This window comes from Panthera onca, chromosome B4, assembly GCF_046562875.1.
Source record: "Panthera onca isolate mPanOnc1 chromosome B4, mPanOnc1 haplotype 2, whole genome shotgun sequence".
Lineage (NCBI taxonomy): Eukaryota > Metazoa > Chordata > Mammalia > Carnivora > Felidae > Panthera > Panthera onca.
In genome coordinates, this window is record NC_138345.1 from 95017176 (window position 1) to 95043218 (window position 26043).

At 37.0% G+C, this 26043-nt stretch overlaps 1 protein-coding gene across 1 annotated transcript in view; it reads right to left on the reverse strand.

The window, feature by feature from the left end:
• Nucleotides 1-26043, reverse strand: part of PTPRR (protein tyrosine phosphatase receptor type R) — a 274918-nt gene that overhangs the window by 202683 nt on the left and 46192 nt on the right. Inside the window, exon 9 of the mRNA XM_060656975.3 lies at nucleotides 20676-20971. Coding sequence (XP_060512958.3) covers nucleotides 20676-20971 — 296 coding nt within the window. The remainder of the gene's footprint in view (nucleotides 1-20675; nucleotides 20972-26043) is intronic.

Sequence of the window (26043 nt, forward strand, 5' to 3'; positions counted from 1 at the left end):
TTCAGTTTTTTTCTTTTCTTTCTTTTTTTTCTCCTTTTCGTTTCTTTTCTTTTTCTTGAATACAGAAAGAGAAAAAATTCATTTTTATTTTCAATTTTTATTAAAATATTTTACTTTAATTTTTTTCTACTATATTCTTTACTTTTGTGTAAATTTTTTCAAATTCTATTTTATTTCCATCATTTCATTTTAGTCTACTTTATTCATTTTTTCAAATTTTCAAACAATTTCTTTTTTTTGCTTTCTTCCCCTTTTTTTCTCTAATCTATCAACCCACTTTCCCCCAAAAGAAGGAGCAGGAAGAAGGAATTCACCCCAAAAGAAAGATCAGGAAGAAACGACTGCCAGGGACTTAACTAACACAGGTAAAAGCAAGATGTCTGAACCAGAATTTAGAATCACAATAATAAGAATACTAGCTGGAGTCGAAAATAGATTAGAATTCCTTTCTGTGGAGATAAAAGAAGTAAAAGCTAGTCAAGATGAAATAAAAAATGCTATAACTGAGCTGCAATCTTGAATGGATACCACGTTGGCAAGGATGGATGAGGCAGAACAGAGAATCAGCGATATAGAGAACAAACTTATGGAGAAAAATGAAGCAGAAAAAAAGAGGGAGACTAAGATAAAAGATCACAACTTAAGAATTAGAGAAATCAGTGACTCATTAAAAAGGGACAACATCAGAATCATAAGGGTCCCAGAAGAGGAAGAGAGAGAAATAGGGGTAGAAGAGTTACATGAGCAACTCATAGAAGAAAACATTCCTAACCTGGGGAAAGACACAGACACCAAAATCAAGGAAGCACAGAGGAATCCCATTATATTCAACAAAAACCGACCATCAACAAGGCATATCATAGTCAAATTCACAAAATACTCAGGCAAGGAGAGATTCATGAAAGCAACAAGGGAAAAAAATCCCTAACCTACAAGGGAGGACAGATCAAGTTTGCAGCAGAACTATGCACAGAAACTTGGCAGGCCAGAAAGGAGTGGCAGGGTATATTCAGTGTGCTGAATCAGAAAAATATGCAGCCAAGAATTCTTTATCCAGCAAGGCTGTCATTCAAAATAGAAGGAGAAATAAAAAGTTTCCCAGACAAACAAAAATGAAAGGAGTTTGTGACCACTAAACCAGCCCTGCAGAAATTTTAAGGGGGACTCTTTGAGGGGAGAAAAGATGAAAAAAAATAAATAAATACCAAAAGCAACAAAGATTAGAAAGGACAAGAGAACACCACCATAAACTCCAACTCTACAAGCATCATAATGGCAATAAATTCATATCTTTCAGTACTCACTCTAAACGTCAATGGACTCAATGCTCCAATCAAAAGACATAGGGTAACAGAATGGATAAGAAAACAAGATCCATCTATATGCTGTTTACAAGAGACTCACTTTAGACCTAAAGATACCTTCAGATTGAAAGTAAGGGGATGGAGAACCATCTATCATGCTAGTGGTCAACAAAAGAAAGCCGGAGTAGCCATACTTATATCAATCAACCTAGACTTTAAAATAAAGACTGTATCAAGAGATGTAGAAGGGCATTATATCATAATTAAGGGGTCTATCCACCAAGAAGACCTAACAATTGTAAACATTTATGCACCAAATGTGATAGCACCCAAATATATACATCAATTAATCACAAACATAAAGAAACTCATCGATAGTAATACCATAATAGCAGGAGACTTCAACACCCCACTCACAGCAATGGACAGATCATCTCATCAAAAAATCAATAAGGAAGCAATGGCTTTGAATGACACACTGGACCAGATTGACTTAACAGATATATTCAGAACATTTCATCCTAAAGCAGTGGAATATACATTCTTCTCCAGTGCACATGGAATGTTGTCCAGAATAAACCATATACTGGGACACAAATCAGCCCTAAGTAAGTACAAAAAGATCGAGATCGGGGCACCTGGGTGGCTCAGTCGGTTGGGCGTCCGACTTCAGCTCAGGTCATGATCTCACTGTCCATGAGTTCGAGCCCCACGTCGGGCTCTGTGCTGACAGCTCAGAGCCTGGAGCCTGCTTCCGATTCTGTGTCTCCCTCTCTCTGGCCCTCCCCCACTCACACTCTGTCTCACTCTCTCTCTCAAAAATAAATAAACATTTAAAAAAAAAAAAAAAAAAAAGATCGAGATCATACTGTGCATATTTTCAGACCACAATGCTATGAAACTTGAAATCAGCCACAAGAAAAAATTTGGAAAGGTAACAAATACTTGGAGACTGAAGAACATCCTACTAAAGAATGAATGGGCTAACCAAGCAGTTAAAGAGTAAGTTAAAAAGTATATGGAAGTCAATGAAAATGGTAACACCACAACCCTAAACCTCTGGGATGCAGCAAAGGCAGTCATAAGAGGAAAGTACATAGCAATCCAGGCCTTCCTAAAAAAGGAAGAAAGAATCAGATACACAACCTAACCTTATGCCTTAAGGAGCTGGAAAAAGAACAGCAAATAAAACCCCAAACCAGCAGAAGACAGGAAATAATAAAGATTAGGTCAGAAATTAACGCTATCAAAAACAAAAACACAGTAGAACAGATCAGTGAAACCAGAAGCTGGTTCTTTGAAAGAATTAGCAAAATTGATCAATCACTAGCCATTCTGATCAAAAAGAAAAAGGAACGCACCCAAATAAATAAAACCAAGGATGAAAAAGGAGAGATCACCACCAACATAGCAGAAATAAAAACAATAATGAGAATATTATGAGCAAGTATATGCCAATAAAATGGGCAATATGGAAGAAATGGACACATTCCTAGAAACATATACACTACCAAAACTGAAACAAGAAGAAATAGAAAATTTGAACAGACCCATACCCGGTAAGGAAATCGAATTAGTAATCAAAAATCTGCCAAAAAACAAGAGTCCAGGGCCAAATGGCTTTCCAGGGGAACTCTACCAAACATTTAAGGAAGAGTTAACACCTATTCTCTTGAAGCTGTTCCAAAAAATAGAAACGGAAGGAAAGCTTCCAAACTCTTTCTATGAAGCCAGAATTGCTTTGATTCCAAAACCAGACGGAGACCCCACTAAAAAGGAGAACTACAGACCAATTTCCCTGATCAACATGGATGCAAAAATCCTCAACAAGACATTAGCCAACTGGATCCAACAATACATTAAAAAAATTATTCACCACGACCAAGTGGGATTTATACTTGGGATGCAGGGCTGGTTCAATATCTGCATAACAATGTGATTTGTCACATCAATAAAAGAAAGGACAAGAGCCATATGATCCTCTCAATAGATGCAGAGGAAGCATTTGACAAAACACAGTATCCTTTCTTGATAAAAACCCTCAAGAAAGTAGGGGTGGAAGGAGCATACCTCAAGATCATAAGAGCCATATATGAATGACCCAACGCTAATATCATCCTCAGTGGGGAAAAACTGAGAGCTTTCCCCCTAAAGTCAGGAACAAGACAGGGTTGTCCACTCTCTCCACTGTTATTCAACATAGTATTGGAAGTCTTAGCCTCAGCAATCAGACAACCCAAAGAAATAAAAGGCATCCAAATAGGCCAGGAGGAGGTCAAACTTTCACTCTTTGTAGATGAGATGATACTCTATATGGAAAACCCAAAAGATTCCACCAAAAAACTGCTAGAACTGATTCATGAATTCAGCAAAGTTGCAATAAAACCAATGCACAGATATCGGTTGCATTCCTATTCACCAACAATGAAGCAACAGAAAGAGAAATCAAGGAATTGATCCCATTTACAAGTGCACCTAAAAAACATAAAATACCTAGGAATAAATCTAACCAAAGAGGTGAAAATGTATACACTGAAAACTATAGAAAGCTTATGAAAGAAATTGAAGAAGACATAAAAAAATTGAAAACGATTCCATGCTCCTGGATAGGAAGAACAAATATTGTTAAAACGTCGATACTATCCGAAGCAATGTACATATTCAATGCAATCCCTAACAAAATAACGCCCGCATTCTTCACAGAGCTAGAACAAGTAATCCTAAAATTTGTAGGGAACCAGAAAAGACCCCAAATAGCCAAAGCAATCTTGAAAAAGGAAACCAAAGCAGGAGGCATCACAATCCCGGACTTCAAGCTATACTACAAGGCTGAAATCATCAAGACAGTATGGTACTAGCACAAGAACAAACACTCAGATCAATGGAACAGAATAGAGAACCCAGAAATGGACCCACAAACGTATGGCCAACTAATCTTTGACAAAGCAGAAAAGAATATCCAAAGGAATAAAGACAGTCTCTTCAGCACGTGGTACTGGGAAAACTGGACAGCGACATGCAGAAGAATGAACCTGGACCACTTTCTTACACCATACACAAAAATAAACTCAAAATGGATGAAAGACCTAAATGTAAGACAGGAAGCCATCAAAATCCTCGAGGAGAAAGCAGGCAAAAACCTCTTTGATCTTGGCCACAGCAACCTCTTACTCAACACGTCTCCGGAGGCAAGGGAAACAAAAGCAAAAATGAACTATTGGGACCTCATCAAAGTAAAAAGCTTCTGCACAGCAAAGGAAACAATCAGCAAAACTAAAAGCAACCAACAGAACGGGAGAAGATATTTGCAAATGACATTATCAGATAAAGGGTTAGTATCCAAAATCTATAAAGAACTTACCAAACTCAACACCCAAAAAACAAATAATCCAGTAAAGAAGTGGGCAAAAGACATGAATAGACACTTCTCCAAGGAAGACATCCAGATGGCCAACCGGCACATGAAAAAATGTTCAACATCACTCATTATCAGGGAAATACAAATCAAAACCACAATGAGATACCACCTTACACCTGTCAGAATGGCTAACATTAACAACTCAGGCAACAACAGATGTTGGTGAGGATGCAGAGAAAGAGGCTCTCTTTTGCATTGTTGGTGGGAATGCAAACTGGTGCAGCTACTCTGGAAAACAGTATGGTGGTTCCTCAAAAAACTAAAAATAGAACTACCTTACGACCCAGCAATTGCACTACTAGGTATTTACCAAGGGATAAAGGTGTGCTGTTTCAAAGGGACACATGCACCCCCATTTTTATAACAGCACTATCAACAATAGCCAAAGTATGGAAAGAGCCCAAATGTCCATCGATGGATGAATGGATAAAGAGAATATGGTATATGTATGTATATATGTATACATATATGTATACATATGTATACATATGTATATATATGTATGTATATATATGTATATATATATAAGGCAGTAATACATATATATGTATACATATGTATATATATACACACAATGGAGTATTACTTCGCAATCAAAAAGAATGAAATCTTGCCATTTGCAACTACGTGGATGGAACTGGAGGGTATTACGCTAAGTGAAATTAGTCAGAGAAAGACAAAAATCATATGACTTCACTCATATGAGGACTTTAAGAGACAAAAAAGATGAACATAAGGGAAGGGAAACAAAAATAATATAAAAACAGGGAGGGGGACAAAACAGAAGAGAATCATAAATATGGAGAACAAACTGAGGGTTGCTGGAGGGGTTGTGGGAGGGGGGATGGGTTAAATGGGTAAGGGGAATCAAGGAATCTACTCCTGAAATCATTGTTGCACTATATGCTAACTAATTTGGATGTAAATTAAAAACAAATTTTTTTAATTAAAAAAAAAGACACTATAAAGACCAGAGTCTTTGTAAATTTTGGTAATGTGGTGTCAGGGTGTAAAGAGAATGTCATGATGGAGATGTTCACCCTTTCCTAAGGTGGTGATCTGAAGTTATAATTTTCCTTGTTATGTGATAAGTGGGTTCTGAGGCTATTAATACCCCCAAATAGACTGACATTGGTGGTCAATGGTTTTACAGACAGAATCCTTTTAACTTCCCCTTATTAGCAAGGTCACTGTTTAGAATGAAAATTTTTCTTAAGAACTAAATGATTACTAAAATATGAGGCTGAAATAATAAATGGTACTCTTTGGGCCTTCATTGAGAGTTCTATGATTGATGATTAAATGTTCTGAGCAAATACAGTCTCTGGTTTTCAATTCCAAACTTTGTAAACATATCAGAGACCAACAAGTAGGTGGGGTGGAGGCATCAGTTGGGAGGCCACTGGAGTCGGGCACAGTGACACTGAGATATTCAGAAAGGGGTCAGGAAACTTGCAGAGAAGACAGATTGCACAATGCAGTCAAGGAAGACAACTGATCTGGAATATTCAGCAAAGGCATGTTATTCTTTTTAAAGAAACTAGAAGTTTCGGGGCACCTGGGTGGCTCAGTTGGTTGAGCGTCTGACCTCGTCTCAGGTCATGATCTCACAGTCTGTGGGTTCGGGCCCCACGCCCGGCTCTGTGCTGACAGCTCAGAGACTGGAGCCTGCTTCGGATTCTATGTGTCTCTCTCTTCCCCTCCCCTGCTCATGCTCTGTCTCTCTCTGTCTCAAAAATAAGTAAAAACATTAAAAAAATAAAAAAAGAAACTAGAATTTTAAAAAGTTAAAACAAGGCTTTTAAAAAAAAGAAACTAGAAGTAATAATGAGATATAAATTTATATTTATCATCACACAAAAAAAGAGTGGTAACACCATTGTTTATAGGATGGAGGGTGGCTACTTTCCTACTTTCTGGTAAAAATGAAAATTACTATTGCTTTTTGGAAACAAATCCAGTCACATATTATTTCAATGTAGCAATCTCACTTTTGGGAATCTATGCCACAGAAATAAACGTATTAGCATGTCGCAGCATATGTATAAAAGTGTTTTTACAACTTATTCACAGGGTGAAAAACAAGGGTGAAAACACTGTGAATTACTACCAATAGAGGAACAGAGGAATAAATTATGGTATAACCACACCATGAAGTTGTTTGCACCATTAAAAAGAATCCATTATGGGGCGCCGCCTGGCTGGCTCAGTTAGCAAAGCCTGTGACTCTTGATCTCAGGGTCTTGAGTTCAAGCCCCACATTGGGTGTGGAGCCTACATAAAATGAATAAATTAAAAAAAAAAGAACCCATCATGACCATTGATTAGAAAAGTTTTCCATGGGTATCATTGGGAAAGAATGTTGGGGGGAGAGCAGAAAATGTTTAGAATATTATACATTTTTGTGGACTACAAAATGACAAAATCCCAATGTAGGTGTATGTGTGTATATATGCACGTATCTGTGTGTGACTGTGCATGCACGTGTGTGTGTTTATGTGATGAGATGAGCGTGAAGAAAAAAAAACGAAGGATGCACCTTAGATTCTAGTGGGAATGACCAGGAGGATAAGGGGCTTCAACAGAAGCAGATGAAGCAGATGAAGGGAAGGAGGGGAGAGGAAGTCAAAAAACATGATACAAAATGACTGCAATAAAAAGTGAAATAAATGATTTCTCAGTTGGGTAGAACGACACATGCATAAGTTTATCCATGTATAAAGAAATCGGGGGAAGATAAATGAGAGAGTTAAAACTGCCTTATAAGAATGACCATGATATATTGTTGAGAAGAAAAAAAAGAGACAGTCACAAAGGTTGTTTCTAAAAGGAGGTGAATATAAACATATGAGCACAACACAATTAAAAATCTGTATAGCAAAAGACACTATAAAGAAGAGAAATGACAGCCTGGGAAGAAATAAATGCCACCCATAGGGCAGACAAAGGGATTATGTCCCAAGAAACAAAAAGCTTCTACAAGTTGTTAAGAAAAAGATAATTAACCTGATATGCAACTTACGAATAAGCAATTGCATGAGATGAAATCCAAATAACCAATACACATGAGAGGTGTTCAGTCTTTTATATCATCGTGGAAATGCAAATGTAAGCAATAATGAAGTACAACTGTTACTCCCTTGGTCAGCAGAGAGACTGTGTACCAGTCAGGCAGGGACCTTTATACATTACTGGTAGGAGGGTGAATTGCTACAACTGTTCAGAAAATAAAAATTTGGTAATATAGTAATTAAAATACTCTTGTGATAATCTCTCTCTTAAAAATCTCTTATTCATATTATAAAATACATAAATGAACAAACAATATACATTTATGTACATACACACATTATACATAGATACATACATACATATGTTCCTCTTCCTCCAAGGGTGTCTATACAAGATACTGACTGTGGCAGTTTTGTTGTGGCAAATACAAAACATATACACAAAGCAAGAAAATGGCAAACAGCCTGAATGTACATTGATTCTGAGAAGTAGTTCAAGAAAGTATGGTATATATAAACTTGAAAATTATGCAACTATTTGGAAGAAATAAATCAAATTTATATGTAAAGACTCAGAGGTACATCTATTATCATTTTAAAGAAAAGCAACTTGTACAGTATGACCAAGTGTTAAAACAACAATAAAATATCTATGCATTTAAAACAGAGAAATGTGTAATATAAATTAAAAAGATTTACATCCCTATACAATTATACAGGTAAGCTTCAATTATCAAGAGTATGTGTTTATATGTATGGAATCCTTATTACCTAATCTTCCCCAATAAACTGGGAATAAATTATCAGCTTATTTATAAATTATAAGGTTATTATTAAGTTATTTTGCATTTCGATTAATGATATATTTTTAAAAAATAAAAAAAAATCCTCTTTGTAACAGAGGCTCCTGACAATACAGCTAATGTTAACATGCTAAAGGCAGTCAACACATTATTTTACTTCAGAAAATTTTAGGTGAAAAGAAGGAGCTGTATCTGGGAGCACATGACAAGAGGTGAACACAGAGCAGGAGTGAGCACGTTCTGGCTGACGGGAAAGGTGGTTCAGCTTTCAGCGGGTAAGGGTAGCAGGTGGGAGTCCCACGAGAAGACAGCTCATGGCAGCATGAAAAACTACCAGCAGGTAGAGGTGAGGGCTGGCTGTGAGAACGGAGTTCAAAGACAAAACAAGTAATAAGGCAGGTCTCCAGGCTCAGAAGAACTGAAGTGTGGGTCAGTGGTAGCAAACACTCAGGAAAGGAAGATGTCAAGAACCCAGGTAATTAGCAATGGAGTATAAGCAGGGTTTTAGTCAGGGCCACCACGTGTGGCTGTGAGCTGTGTGACGCACAGGGGATGCTGTTGGCTTAAACTACCATGCGAAGGGTGCCTCCTGAATTTATACAACGAGGCAGGAAGCTGTTGCAATGCAGAGATTTTACCCCAAGATCAGAGGAGATGAAAATTGACAATTCTGTTGATTATCATCACTAGCACCACGACTGTGACAGCTGACATTACGACAAGGTATTATACTTTACAGAACAAATTCACTGTCCTGGGAAGAATCAAAGGAGGTAGCCAGGTCAGGTACTACAATCACCATCAAAATGAGGAAACAAAGATTCAGAAATGTTCGTTGACCTGCCCAGGATCTCAAAGGTAGTCAATGGCCGAACAGGCTTGTGAACCCAAGATGTCTCCTTCTAAAACGATCTGTTCCCACTATCTCAAATTACTCAAGAGGAATGAAGATTGCTCCGTGACATTGGGGATTGGCCTGCTGAGCAAAGAGCCAACGGATCATTTTACACCTTGTATTTCTTTCACGCGAACTTTATTTTCTTATTTTTTCAAACCTAATAGGTAAACAAATTCTCCCTTAAGGAGATTTCCTGTTGTGCAACATTCAGACTCACCCTGTCCATACTGATGGCTATTTTATTGTAGTGACTATTTGTTTAGACAGAATGTGTTACAGAAGGATTTATAGCAGCTTACAAAAACACATACGATACAAAATAAAATTGAATAAAAACTAAGGAAATGAGGACATTGAATTAGAAGGAAAATGAGTGAAGAAAAGCAAACATCCAGCCACAAATGAAGTTAGTTCACAAAATAAATAAGGCACTCAATAAAGTTCCCTATGTTTGCTAAAGGTGGACTGCAAATTTGGCTCTCAGCTTTTCAGCAGGAAGAGAAAGAAGGAAACATGATTCACAGCACTTGAAAGATATAATTATAAGCCAACCAGTGGCTCAGGAGAAATACAAGTATTCTTGGTACTAAGACTGAAAAGTTAGATTTTCCATTGTTCCATATAATGCTAATAATAGCAGCCAATTTTTATAAGGATCTTACCATGTGTCGGGCATGCTTCTAAGTGCTTTGAATGCTTTGTATCATTCAATTGCCATGAAAATTCCACAGGACGGATTCTATTAGTAATTACTTTTTTACAATTGAGGAAACTAAACTACAAAGATGATAAGTAAGTCTCTGAAAACACACATACACACACACACACACACACACACACACACACACACAATTAGTAAGTGCCTGATTTGGGATTCCAACACAGTTCTGCCAACTCCAAAGTTATTCTTTTACCATGTGACTTCCATTTAGGAACTATACCTTGATTCAGTCCCTAACTATCCCTGAAGATCTAAGAGAATCCCTCAAGATCCAACATTCTGTAGTTTCAACCATGTTCTCTCTACTACAGAACTTTGTTTTTTTCACTGCACTTGCTACCATCTGCTTTCTTACTTTATTATCTTTCTCCTAACAGAATGTGAACTGTGTAGCTGCAATGATCTTATCTTTTCAATATTCTATCCCTAGTCTGCTTTTCTGCCTAAAACATAGGAGGCATGCAATAATATTTTTGAGTAAATGAATGTTTCAAGGAACAAGGAGTAGGTGTCCATTTAACATGCTTCCATGTCTGAAAATCCACTTGCCCCTGCTTATTCTTAGCCCCTTACACATATTACTCACATATTCTTCCCTAGTCTCCATGACTTATACTAGTTACCAAAAATTTGCTGGACCCTATAATTTGGCTATATTCCGTAATCTACCTTGGCATGGAGTTAATTTTATTCACTTGACCTTACAATTCAGAAAATTATTCCTAAGAATATAGATGTCACCATCACGTGTCACACATGAGGAAATTTTTAAATTTTTATTTATTTTCCCATAAACAATGACTGCTGATTTTTAAAAGTATACATTCAAAGAATGTAAGGCCTTGTGACCTGTTCAACATAGATTTTGGTATTGTTGCCCAATATTTCCTATTTAAAAAACAGACCACTTCTAAAACAGAGAGAAAACAACCTGTGCTTAAGGGACAAAAAACCAACATGAACTTGTTCTGGTGAAATACCTAATTCCAGTTACCATGTTTTCAGCAGGAAAAATAATCAAATTGTTAAACAATGCAGCTTCACTAGGTTTGTAATGGGAGCATGAGATGATTAAGGGTTTTTTGTTTGTTTCTTTGTTTGTTTTAACTACAGACACACAAACACCCAAAATATTCAGAATAATTGATTGGATGACATTAATAAATACAATTCAGGAAATCCCGGAGTAAGGCAGATTCTTAGCCCTAATTGTCTTGATGCATATTCTCAGCCTTCTCTAAATCTTTCAGGATTTCTTGGAATTTGTATCACATGGCTGTCATTTCCAGAGAGGAGGACAAACAAATCTCACAAACACATCTCTTCCTGCAATCTTGGAAACTGACTGTGAACATATGGCCTATCCCTCAAAGGGGGTCTTTTTCTTTCTTTTTCTTTGAAGTTACCTGTTGCTAACTTATTGTTTTAGTAAAAAGACTAAATCATATGAAAGTGTAGGCTGAATTGACAGACATGTAAAGTTGATGATGTGCTCTTGACTTATTTTTCTGAACTCGAATAGTCGAAATGTGGCACACAGGTAATCAAAGAAACAATTTGGGATAAGAATAATGGCTAGATTATACTTTCATACTTTATTCTATTTTTTAAGTTTATTTACTTCTTCTTCTGAGAGAGAGAGAGAGCAGGGGAGGGGCAGAGAGAGAAAAAGAGAGAAAATCCCAAGCAGGCTCTGCACTGTCAGCACAGAGCCTGATGCGGGGCTTGATCCCATGAACTGTAAGATCATGACCTGAGCTGAAATCAAGAGTTGGATGCTTAACCTACTGAGCCACCCAGGAGCCCCATAATTTCATACTTAAAAAAAAATTTGGCAAATATTAAAGTACAAGATTATGACCAATCTCCTTATAAAAAGACAATGATACATGGCTACAGTGATGTGATATTGTAATTTATAATAACAACAACAAAAAATCATTTTGGTCTTCCTCCACAGTTCCTGGCACAAAGCTCCTAAAACCATGGCAGTTTCCTTTCTGACAGCAATAGGGGCATCTTTTGTCATACTATTTAGTGTTGTTCCCAGTTCCTAAAATAACTCCAAAGCCATAAAGTTGAAATGGGTGTTTTTCCTTATTCACAATAAGCCCTTTCAACCACACTTGAGTTGATATTAATGGGGTGACTTTTGGAACCCCCCTAAAGATGGGGGGGTGGTCGGGTGGCCAACGGAACCAGCCAAGTGATTAAAGGCACAGAGCTTTGAGTCCCACCCCTCAACCTCTGGGAAGGGGAGGGGAGCTGGAGGCTGAATAATCACCAATGACCATGATTCACTGAATCATGGCTACATAATGAAGGCTCTGTAAAAACACAAAAGAGCAGCGTTCGGAGAGTTTTCAGGTTGGTGAACACGTGGTGGTGCTGGCAGAATGGCACACCCAGAGAGGACATGGGGGCTCTGCACACCTTCCCTCATAGCCTGCCCTATGCATCCCTTCCATACGCCTGGTCCTGAGTCACAATAGCCTTTCTAATAAACTGCCACTCTAGTAAGTGAAAGGATCTGATTCTGTTTCCAAATAGATAGTGTCAGAACTGAGTAGAGGAGAAACACAGGAGCAATTTTCCCTTTACATTTTGGTATAAGTAGTGGGCTTTGCTAGAACAGTCTTGGTCCATGGAAACATGGGGTTTACAAGAGAAAGGATGACAGGGTGGGGGATGAAGGACCTTTGATTCCTGGGGGGTCAGGTGGTCACTCCTACTATGAAGCAACAGCTGTGTTACACTCAGTTACTAAAGGTAAAAGTTCTGGAGGAGTAAGCTTTGTAACTTTGCTCAGGGAGAGAACCTTCCAAAGACTTTTAGCTCCTGTGTTTACCTCAAACAAGAGAAATGAACAAATTGTTTCTACCGCCTGAACTATAGAGATCAAGTGGAGGGAACTGAGGCATTTGCTAAATAGTATCAAACCCATCACGCACAGGCAGGGAGGGTCAGATGCTCAGAAAGCATAATATAATTATCCATTAGCAGTTAGATATTAAAGTGAAGCATTTTATAGTAACAACAACAAAACAAGCAAAAAACTAAGCATGATTCATAGTATTTATGATTAGAGGGAAACAGAGAAAGAAGGAAGAAAAGAAGGAAAAAGGGACAAAAGTCACTCACAGAAAGTATAAGAGAACGGTTCTCAACAATCGTAAAACCAAAGCACAATTTTTACAGAGATCTGACAAGTATATATTTGCTCCAAAGCAAAGATACCCTCTTTGTTCACCTGAAGACCCCATTTGTTTTTACACTGTTGTGGAAATTTTAGATTAAAAAAGAGTTTTTAGGTTCCAACATAAAGACACACAGCACCTTCCACCTTCCTCAATGAAAAACACTGAAATACAACTTTTTATTTGTTTTTAACGGAACATCCTCTTTTTTGTCCTGCTAACTTCCTTGACTGCTTTAAATATTTCCCTTGCTTTACACTTAAGGTTTATAGAACATAAATAATCTGGCCAAGGGAAAGAAAAAACAGACCCCATATTGCAATTGTATATAGAGTTCATAAAGAAAGAAGTTTCCCTTAAAACAAGCTCTTAAATTCTCTTAATAATAGTAATCAGGCAGTTGAAAGGAAAAGAATACTGTTTGACACAGTCAACATTTAGTTCTCCTCAAAATTAGCTGCCTTAAGCCACTGGATGTGTGGGGAATATAAGTCAATATATATAACAGTAAAATCTATCATATAATGGAATTTTTAGCAGCTGTTAAAAATGGTGCTTTTTAAAGGCAGTTAATGGTATAAGAAGATGTCCAAAATATAAACTAAGTAAAAAAAAGAACACCTGCAAGCCTTATGTATGCACATTCCATATATCTGTAAAAAAGAAAGTCTACACCTGTATATATAAAAGACTATACAGATATATATATCAAAATGACATTGTTATATAACAGTTAGTGATTATTTTTATTCCTATTTTTCCTTCTGTATATTTCTAAATATTCTGAAACTCTAAGAAAGTACATTACTTTTTGAGTTGAGACAAATATATTAGTCAATACCCAATGTCCAAGTAGTATGATAATCAATTAAAGCAGCTCTCTTAAGACTCCAGTCATCCCAATGTTGAGTCTAAATGATCCAAACAAGCAGATGCACTGAGTGGTCCAGTATCAGAACTTCACACAGACACTGCCTAAGCTTGACCTCTAGCATTTCCAGAATGTGTTCCAGAATCCTCCTTGCTGCTTTTAGTAGTGATAAATGGAGAAAAGCAACAGATGGCGACAATTATGACTGTCAGGATGCCAACCTCAAGAACGAAATTTTTACTTCAAGACAATTTGCAGGGGTACAATAATATCTGGAGAATCTAGGCACAAGCTTTCCGAAATGCAAATGTTTGGGATAAAAAGAAAGGTGATTATATAAGAAGATCTGATAATTTAACATGAAGCACTTAGGTTAAGAGCAAAAATTTAACCAAATTTCTGAAGCAGATTACAGAATTTCTTTTTTCAGACTTTCTTAAAAATAAAATCTAATTTGACACTACAATTCCTTTTTTATTATAATCTCTAGACCGGCCATCATGGATCTTTACCTTTTACTCTCTGGCTCCAACATTAACATATAGCTATCAAGGAGTATATTTTCAAAGGATGAAAATTAACATTATCATTAGCTTAAATAAAAGGTAACCTATCAAGTTATACATTTTCTATTGAGGAAACGTACAACATTTTCCTGAAGCAAACCAAATGACTTGTGGTAAAATTTAAAATGTTCTGAGTTTTGAAGTCAAATTTGGACTTGTATTCTGCCTGTAGTACTTATTATTAACTGTCCAACCTGGAGAAAGTTCCTGATTTGGGGTCTTCATTTCCTCGTGTGTAAATTGGAAACTAATCATGAGGGTTTTCTGATGCTTGCAGGTTCATTATTGAGGTAGTTTCTTCCATGATTACCATATATGATGAAATTTCTGTGATATGGTTTCAGCACACCCTTACCTTTCCTGAAGTTCATAGGTAGAAGTATATAATAAGCAATGGCATAATGCAGAGATGCCCCAATTTTGAAGACTGTGGTAGCCAAACCCCAAGATAGTGCTCAATGATCCCAGCCTCCTGGTAATCATGGCCTCTGGAGTCCCTTCCCCATGAGAATGGGCTACACCTAGTGACTCATTTCTAAGGAACACAGTAAAGTGGAAACGGTGGTGTGTGACTTGGAGACTAGGTCATTGTGGCAGTGTGGTGTCAATCTCTCTCTCTTCACATGTGCTGGGGGAAGCCATGTCGTGCACAGCCCTGTGGAGATGTCCAGGTGTTGAGGAACGGAAGTCTCCTGCCAACGCCTCGTGAGTGAGCTTAGAAGTGAAGCCTTCGGCTCAGTCAAGTCTGCAGAGACAAAGCCCCAGCTGGCAGCTTGACTTCAGTAACCCTTGAGGCAGAGAGCTACACAGCTTCTGCTCCCAGATTCCTGACCTTCAGAAACTGTGTGAAATAATAAACATTTTGTGTTTTAAGCTGCTAAATGTTGAGGTAATACGTTGTGCAACAATGAATAACTGCTACACAGATCAAATCCAAAATGACAAAGCTGGTAAGGTCTACAGACAAAATACCGCTTTCAAGGAAGACAGAAAAGAAGTTTCTAAGATATAACTACATTTATCTGAAAATCCGGAAGAAGAGTTACACATGTTATTATTTAACAAATGTATTATTACCATGGTACATGTTTCTCTCAGGCTCTTATATTTATTCCCTCTAGGAACTTGGGATAAATGTCCCAAGGACTATATTGGAAGACATCTGAGTCACATTCCATATTACAGTAGGCTTGCGTCTTACATCCATTTAGCGTTTTGGACTTGGTATTTAGTATTTGATCCCAATACCCTTCACACAAAATAATTCATAATTTTCCCAAAGCCTATATCTGAATCACACTTTCTGTGGGTTGCCCAGCATGAGCAAGTCACTTAGCTCAGGAATGAGCCCATGCACCTGCTTCCCCTACACTCAACACAGCCTTCTTGTTCCCTGCCTTATAAGCAGTCAGCATCAAAAAGTACACAGGCTACAGTGGTTTTAACAAATCTGAGACATTCTTGAGACATAATATCATGCGTCTAGCAGATTGCACTAAATCACAGTCCTAACTGGCAAATAGTCTGGGTGTTTGGACATAGCCCAGGAACCTGAATTTTCTATTCTCTCAAAGTAAATTTGCTGCCTACTTGGGCCACTGTCAGAGAGTATAACCTTAGTCACCCATTTTGTACAAGAATCACATTCCTGAGGTCACGTTGTAAGTCCTCCTATCCTCATTACTTCTTGAAGGGGCTATTGTGTCTTAATAGAAATTGAAGTCCAGACACTCTGCTCTAGCATACATTTAACTGCCATCTGACATCTAGTCTATCTTTGCTTGTTAACAGTGTCCCAATTTTTATTCAAGTAACCTCCCCTCCCATAAACAGCTTGTGAGTTTTTAGGGATGCTCTAGGGGATGGAGCATGTAGTTTAGGTTTGAGATAATTAGCTTAGTTTTATCACCTGGCTGCAAGTTGTTCAGGGATGAAGTGAGTAATTAACTTAAATTGCACTAGTCATAGAGATACCCAGGATATTATTGATGGTTGTGAAAGAGTCATTCTTTTCCACTAAAAATGAACCTGCAAGGACAAAACTCCAGGAGGTTCAGGAAACCATGTGGAGATGAACAAGAGAGAACCATCTGAGAATGAAGTTACCCCAGAGGAAGCAGAGCTGGAGAATGAACCTGGCCAATTATTTGCCTTTGATCAAACCACACCTAAAGCTATATATACTACAGAAATGTTGTTACCTGAACCACAAAATTTTCTCTAGTTTGGACTGGATTCTTGTCACTTGCCACAAAATATTTCTAACTAATAAACCTTCCCTGACATGGCAGAATTTCAACAGTAGGTACAAAGGTTAAGTCCACCTTTTAGGATATTCCCTACACAAGTACAAAATTATGATTAAAACAATGTATCTTTTAAAAAAGTGTTCAACAATTACCTGTCCACAAAACATAAAATACACTAAACATTACAAAATTTATTCACTGTGTCAAGGCTTGACCTTCTAAGCTGTTCAAATCACATCTAGAAATTACCTCTTCCCTTGTAAGATGAAACTCAAAAACTGGTCCACAGCAGAACCAAGATGAAGTGAAGCATAACACAGACTCAGGATGTAACTGAAAGCCAGAATTATTCAAAGCATTTGGTTTTAAGGGTCTTCTAAATCAATTGCCTGACGAAAATGTTTTCAAAGAGAGTTTGTGTCATAAAACAAGAGAATGTCTATGTGCTGGTCTGGGTGAGTGGTGAGCAAGACAAAAAGCTTTAGGAGTCTGGGAAACTCACAGAGGCCATCTAAGGCTACTGGAAACTCCCCCATCATCTTCTTATGTGCTCACAGAAGTCTTCTCTCTGCCCTAAGAACTGTCCCTATATCCTCTCTTTTCTCCTCTTTCCTTTCTTTTTTAATGTTTATTTATTTTGAGAGACAGAGAATGTGTGTGCGCACGAGCAGGGGAGGGGCAGAGAGAAAGGGAGAGAGAGAATCCCAAACAGATGAACTATGTGGAGCTCGATCCCACAAACCGTGAGGTCATGACATGAGCTGAAACCAAGAGTCCAACAGTCAATCGACTGAGCCATCCAGGTGCCCCTCTCCTCCTTCTTTTCTCCTTTCCTTTATCCCTTCCCATCTTCTTCCCTCCACTTTCCTTTCTCATCCTCCTCTGCTTCCTCCTCTTCTTAGCCTTTCTCCTCCCTTTTCTTCCTTTTTATTTTCCTTCCTATGAAGACCATTCCATGAAGTAAGTCATAATGTGCCAACTTTTATATTCATTCCAAAGCCTTTCTAGTCCCAGTTTTCCCAGATTTTCCCCAGGCTAGAACATTCTTCACTCAGCAACCTATACGGACCTTGCTGAACCAGAAAAGCCTTTAGTTGGTTCCACTCTACCGTTTTCATCCATACCCCTAAGTTCTCTCCTTCCTGATGTTGGGGGCTTGCTGCCTGATGTAGGACTATGGAATTTCCAGCACATATTTGTTTAAAGCCATTTTTTTTTACTGCTACTACAGCCCTGACCTTGAGGACATTCATATTCCCTCTGTATTGCATTTGTACAGAAATCCTAATAACCACATCTTAGTTGAGCTTGTGGGATGTAATTAGCATTCTTTGGGATAAACATTCTAATTGTGTTGTTATTTCCTTGTAATAAATAAACTACAGATTTTCCTGATCAAAAAGAAAGAAAAAAAGGGAAAAAATCATTTGTGGACAAATGCTCTAATGAAATTCTTTGTGGAGACAACTGACAATCTGAGAAGGAGGAGTGACACATACATCTTCATGTCCCTTTTAAATTTCTCATTTAGGAAGAGAAAAAGTCATCTCTTCCTCTCAGTGGAAGTCTTGAAAGTTACATACACTTTTTGGAAATTGGCAGTGGTGTTTTTATTCTGGCTGAAAAAAAAACCCAATAATTTCTCTAATTCAGGAAACATACTCATGAACGCTGCTCATTTTGGTATAAATTAAGCCATAAAATAATTCTTTGCTAGCACTGCAACATTCCTCAATATATATTGTTTACATATATTGTTTTATATATGTAAATATATATATGTATATATATATATGTATATATATATATATACACATACCAGCTAACACTTGATGGAGTGTTGGCCGTCTATTTTTTGAGTAAGCAGAACATTACTGATTTATTTAAAATAACCCTACTTCCCTGGTTTTCCTACTAAATCACACATGCATAAGTAATGTCGATAGATTATATGAAACACTGACACTAGCAATTGTTGCAAGCTACCAAAGCCACAGCACGATTAGAGGCTAGATCACGAGAGGTTAGGGGAGGCTAATACAGCAAATTCGCCTATTGCCTCCATGTAATCATCACTCAGAAGAAAAAGCACAGCTTCTTCATGAGTCTTCAAACCACGAATAAGCTAAAAGTGAAATGACCTGCCAGAATTCCTCATTGATGTCTTTTATCCTCCATAATATTAAATTAACTAGAGAGTGCATGACATTACAAGATAGAACAAACCTCTTGAATGGCAATTCAGTGACTTCAAGAGTTGATGACTGTGGGAATATGATGGTCACCAGAGGAAATATCTCCCATGAGCCCCTAGTATTAACACAGGCATATCCAGATACAGCCACATCGTTAACATCATTTGTCTTCACCGAATAGACACAGTACATGGCTTTCACCTTCAGAACATCTGTTACTCATGTAAATGTATAAAATTTGTTCGAGTACCTCAGGAGGTCAAGTGACCCACATATTTTGTAACAAGAGCTCATCTTGTGTTCTCAATTTATGATTTTTTACTGAATTACCGACATTTCCCCTCAAACGTTTGCCAAGCAAAACCAGAGATTCCATTTCATCTGTTTCTTTCTGGATCCCCCAAATGACAACTGGATCATAATAAATACTCAGTGTATGCTAGTTGAAAACATCAATGAATGGATCTTTGATTTTCAAGATCAGGTAAAGCATCCTATGTGTAGAAGATAAAAAATAAAGAAAAAGAAAAAAGTTTATCAAATTTAACTACATTTGGTTCATAGAGAGGCTGTCAAAATGTAAACATGGCTTCATTCAATGATCTTGGCCTCAAAAGTCAACATATTTGATTACATTTGGGGGCAAAAAGGCAATAGCAGTCATTTAGCTACTGACTTGCAGTTTTAATGTGAATCCTCCTGTTGTGATTTTAAACTTAAGAGGGACTGTAGTCTAAACAGGGTGTCAAACTTGTATTCAAAGTATGTATTTAAACTATGATACTTCCATAAATTGGAGAACTCTGGCCTGAGCTACATACCCTGAAAATATGAGCAATGGAACCACTGAATTATCTTGATTAATAAAGGGTGATGCCTCTTCAGTGATATTAAGAATATTATCCATCAATTACTCCCAAACCATCTTATTTATTCCAGTGACAGAAAACTACCTTCCCCCTCTACTACACTTCCACCTTTCAGTAGTCTCTTCATTCATTACAATTTTAAGACAAGTGGCTAGAAGATCTTCAGTAGGTACTAATTAATTATGTAAACTGAGACTAAGCCCTGTCTGCTGAACAGATTGTCACAGAAGACAGAGGCTCAGTGCAGAGTATTACCTACTATAACTGCAAGGCTTTCCTAAAGCATTTTTTTACTCAAATATTTATTGACCGCCTACTATGTACCACGCACCTTGCTGTGCACAGAGGATACAGACAAGGTTTCCTATTTCATGGGCTTACATTCAAGAGGCATCCAAGAGACAATAATCAAGTACCAAAAAAGAAAAGAAATATCAAAGAATGAGAAGCGCAGTGGTAAATAATCCTTGAGATCCAGTGATAACTATTCACCATTGATTTTTTTTTTCCAAGCATCAGCCACAGAGGAAAGTATCGGCATCAGCATCAGCATCAGTTAAACACAACACTTACCACCACAATTACATTTGCTGCAGGGATAGGAAGGTTTTCCACTTCAAGATCTTGACCAGCCATAGCCAGCAGATTGAGAGATGGGTCATACGCAGGTCTCGGAAATGCTGAATTAACAATTTGGTGGCGTTTGTTTATTTGAGCTTTAGAAGAGGAATGATAGGTATGCTTATATATCTTTTGTGGAGTTATATCCAGGCTCTTCTCAATGTCTTGTGAATGGTGATAAGTGAATACTGGCTTTCCACTCTTCTGCTGAATTGCCAACACTTGATCATTATTTCTGGAAAAGCACCCTGAAATGGTGAGAAAGCAAAAAACAAAAATCAAAGACCTTATTCAGTGAGATGAGTAGAAATATCTGATAAAGAGAATTACCTGTCCTCAGGCAGCTTTAAGACTTGTGAAGAATTTAGATCGGTTGGTTTCCACCTTTTCCCCTGCTTCATTATCCCACAAATAGGACACACTTGGCTGGTCTGGAGGCATCTCAGAGACTTAGGGTGGACAGAAGTGGGTGTAGTGTGAAAAAGTCCTATTTATTAGATATTCTTACACATCTTTCAGTCCAGAACTTCCTCCTTTATCTATACTCCCAGTTCTAACATCCATTTGAGTTTCTATTCCTGGATGCCCTATCTGTTATGATTTTGATAACCATTAATGTCATATCCAAGCCTTCCTCCCTTTAATCAATAGCCTTTAATACAACTCTTTTTTTATACTTATCTTGCTTGTATTATAGTTAGCAATGTATGATCTTTTTTAAATGCTTGCAGAATATTTTAAGCTGAAGGCAGAAATCTGAATATACTCAGCAACTTCTCGTTCGGTAACAATAACCATTCTCTCCTTAGTAATATGGCTGTCCAGATACCATGATACATTCACCTTTATTTCTCTGTTAGGCAAATATCCATTGACTTGTCTAACTCCTTTTCCTATTTGTCATTGGCCACAGGAAGAAATAGATAACATGTACACGTGACCCAAAAGAATATCACTAGGTCAAGCATCAGTTAGAAAAGCAAAGATCTTCTATATAAGATGATAAGCAGAGTAAACGTATCACAAGTAATGCCACCCAGATTTTCCTTTGGTAGGTCACGGCAACAATGAGTGGTACAAATACTGTCCTTAGAAAATGACCTACCTCTTTTTATAAAAGTTCTGGGGTGCCTAGAATTCTTATTGAATATTTATAGTAGAGGAATTGCTAGTTTTTACAGCTTTTGCCCTCCATCAAGCTTTTTGTGACCAGCATATATTTCTATCATCTTCAGCATATATTTCTATCATCTTCAGCAATTCTGTCTTACCAACATGCTTTCAACTTTCACTTAGGGATATAAAGACAGGTTATTTTTAGTTGGCTTAAGTGCTTTCTTCCATGACATAACACTTTGGGAATCATCTTTGGGTACCAGTGACTTTAGCCTTTCAGATTATTCAAATCACAATTATATTTCATGTGAATTCTGAAATAGTAATATATACCAATTGTATCTTCAATCTTGAGTTTGCTAAATATACTAAAAGCTTTTAAAAAGCAATCAAGCTACCATAATTTTCCAAAGATGATGATTGGGCAGTGATGACCTTGAAATAATTGTTTCTCTGATAAGAGATCCTCAGATTTGGAAATGAAAATGTCTTTAGGAACATATATAATATTATGAAATTCAGAACAGGGTACTTCAATGTTATTATTCTTGCAGTGTTTTATTAATGGAGATTGGTGCTAAAATGTTTTAGATGTATATTGACTTTCTGACCACAAGACGTCCATTTAGAATTTTATTGAAAGTAATTTACTCAATAATATTATAGTGTCCTGGAAGTTTCTATACTTCTGAAAAGTGAACACTTTTCTCCCTCCCCTCTATGAGAACTGAATCTAATATTGTGAAATGCAACAAAGAAGTGGTCAACTTGGAGTTAAGAAATAAAATGGGCATACTATTTTTATCTTAGTTGGCTTTTTTAATACTCCTCTTTTAAATATGGTCTCTTGTTTTGGGAAAGGCATACTGTATGCTTGAATGAATTTGGGTTTCTCACGTGACAGACTGGCCCTCCTACCAAAAAAAAGGTTTCTATAATGTTTAGTAGCATGAAAACTATACCTGCCACGATAGCGCCATTGAAATAGGCATGTTAATAAAGATTAACATGCAAAAAAAGACAGGTTTAGGAAGACTCAGAAAGTAAAAGATAAAATAGTGGGGAGTGGAGAATTTCAATAAGAAAGAAAGAAGCAGCTTAAAAGATCAGAGAATGTAGATTTATGATGAGAGATGAATATAGAACTGAGAAAGTTACACAATTATGTTCAATCTTTCTTTATATACGCTATCAATCTTAGCAAACCTTGTCAGAGCCACTTTACTTAAATAAGATAGGTGAGTCTAACAAATCTCCCTTGTGCTAAAACTGGCCTACAAGGAAAGGTTAAAAAATCTAATTTTGTGAGTAATTGTAACACAATTAAAATTTCCCAGCCTTGTCCAGCTGTGTATGTGAAAAGACTTACTCCTGCCCTGTCCTTAAGTAACAAGAACAAAGTAGGCAGCATAATATTAGGAGTCCCACTATAACCATCAGGTAGGAAAAAGTTTTTCAAAGTGTTGTGCTTAGTTTCCCGCAACAGAATCACCTGGGATATTCAGATGCAGAGTCCTAGATCCCAGCCTAGAACGGCCATGGCAGAATCTCTGGCGATGTAGCCTAGGAATCTGGATTTATAACTAAATTCTTCTCACATTCAAACTCTGAAGCTGAGGCCCACTGACCTAGTCTCTGGAACTAGCTCTGTCTTCTCTATCTTCAAATGCCACCTCTCTATTACCCCCTTCAGTTCAGCATTATGAACACACTCAAGTAAATATTTCAGTAATGTTAAGATAGAGATGCCTATTAAATATCAAACTGCTGAATTAGAAATTTAATAACTAAGTGTGTAGTTCATAGTTGGAGAGAGAAAGATGGATTTGTGACTCATCCAATACACATAAAATTTAAAGCCAAGTGACCAGATATTGATGATGAAGAAAAGACTACGGACAGAGCACTCTAGAATTCTAATATTTTGAGTCAGGGAACTGACTGAAGGAGGCAGCAAAGACAAGCGAGAAGGAATGGTAATAGAATAAGAGAAAAACCAAGGAAGAGAGAAAAACTTAAGGAAATGTTTCTGAACTTGTATGTATTATAGGCACTGAAAAATCACTCTCATAGTGATGTCTCTAGAAATAAGTATATAAATGCAACTTCCACGTGTTACCATGGAAGATAAATCCCACTGAAGAACATTCGTAGATTTTAAAAATTACAAAGCACACTGAGACTACTTGCATGAGAGACAGTCAGAAGATGGAGTAAGTGGGAAGATTCTCATCTAAGAAAGAGTAAATAAAAGAGAAAAATAAATGAGGCTTTAAAATAGGTTGATTTAAAACACCCAGAGATAAAAGAAGAAAATAAGATAAGGGATTTAAGTAAAAGAGAATAAGCATGTTTCATTCCAAGCGGAAATCATAGAAACAAAAAAATAAGGTAATTGATGAAACGCAATGTATGGGTTATACAGTAGAGTAGACACCACTGAACAGAGATTTAGTAAATTGGAAAAATTTAGGTGACAATTCAGAAATCAGCACAGAGAAATTAAGAGAATAGATGTGAAAAAGAAGGTAAGAGATTGTGGTAGACTGACTTTTCAGATGGCACTCTGTGACCCACACTTGGTATTCACATCCTTAAAATAATCCCCTCCCATTGACAGTGAGCTGGATCTCACTTTATTTATTTTTTTTATATGCACCTCTTTGTTTATTGCAGCATCATTTACAATAGTCAAGATATGGAAACAACCTAGTGTCCATCAATAGACAAATGGATAAAGAAGATATTTTTTATATACATATACATATATATATTATATTTTTTAATATACACAAATATACATAAATGGAATATTACACATAAAAAAGGATGTGATCTTGCCATTTGAGACAACATGGATGAGACCCAGAGGGTATTATATTCAGTGAAATAAGTCAGAAAGGCATGGGAATAAAAAGCACATCATAGAGAATATAGTCAACAATGTTTTAATAACGTAATAATGTGTGGTAAGTGTAGCTTCACTTATGGTGAGCATTGTACATGTGAAACTAATGTAACATCGTGTGTCTATTATATTCATATAAAAAAGATTTTTTAGGGGCACCTGAGTGGCTCAGTTGGTTGAGCATCTGACTCTCGATTTCAGCTCAGGTCATGATCCCAGGGCTGTGGGATCGAGCCCTGCATCGGGCTCCATGCTGTGTGTGGAGCCTGCTTAAGATTCTCTTTCTCAGCCCCTCTCCCTCTGCACCTCCCCCACTCGTGTATGTGTGTGTGTGTGTGTGTGTGTGTGTGTGTGTGTGTGTGTGTATGTGGACATGCATGTGCTCTCTCTAAATAAAAAAATGTAAAAAACAGTTTTAAGGGGGAAAAAATAAAATGGTGTCCTGGAATAGAAAGATGTGTTGTAGATGAAGTGAGGGAGATGGATGATGGTGATATTAAATACTAATTTTTAGAGATTGGAGCATTAATCTAGCAACATTTGCGAAGCTTATTTTTATTTGATGTTGCTTGCTGTTGCTGGTCTGTGTCATATATTCTTGTCATTAAATACAATATCTGAATGTAGGGAGGCTGGAGAGTCTTGGGAGTATTATACATACTAAACATCAAATGTGAGTTTGGGAATATCACATAAAATCATATGTAATACAGTGTTTATATTTAAATATTACGTAAACTGATTTAGGAACTATAAGTGGCATTTAAATTTTATAAATAGAAACAATTTCAGATTATATGTGATTTTATAGCTTTTGATAAATGAGTGAATAAGATGGCATTTACAAATTTTTATGGCATTTTTATGGTATTTAATAAGGTTAGTTTTTGTTGACTGAAATCTTGACCATCTCTGGATTCACATATCTTTCTAAATTTGTTCTTGGATTAGAATTGCAGCTCCTAATAGCAGTTTGTATCACCTGCTTAATCCCCCCCTTTTTTTTTTTTACTTCTGTGGGGTTCTCCAGCCCACCTTCCCACTGCCTTCAGTGCCTACACCATCCTCTCTTCTCTCCCCCACTCCCTCTACGTCATTAGGGTGCTCATATCAGAGTGGTGTCCCTTCCACAGAGTTAAGGTGTCAGCCACCTTAACTTCGATTCATACGTGTAAATACATTTTAAGTATACATCATTTTCTTGGCTAGTTTTTTTCTCAAAATAACACAGGGAGAAAAATCCTAAATGTTTTTTTATTACACTGTTTTTGGTTTACACCCTCAAAATTATTATAT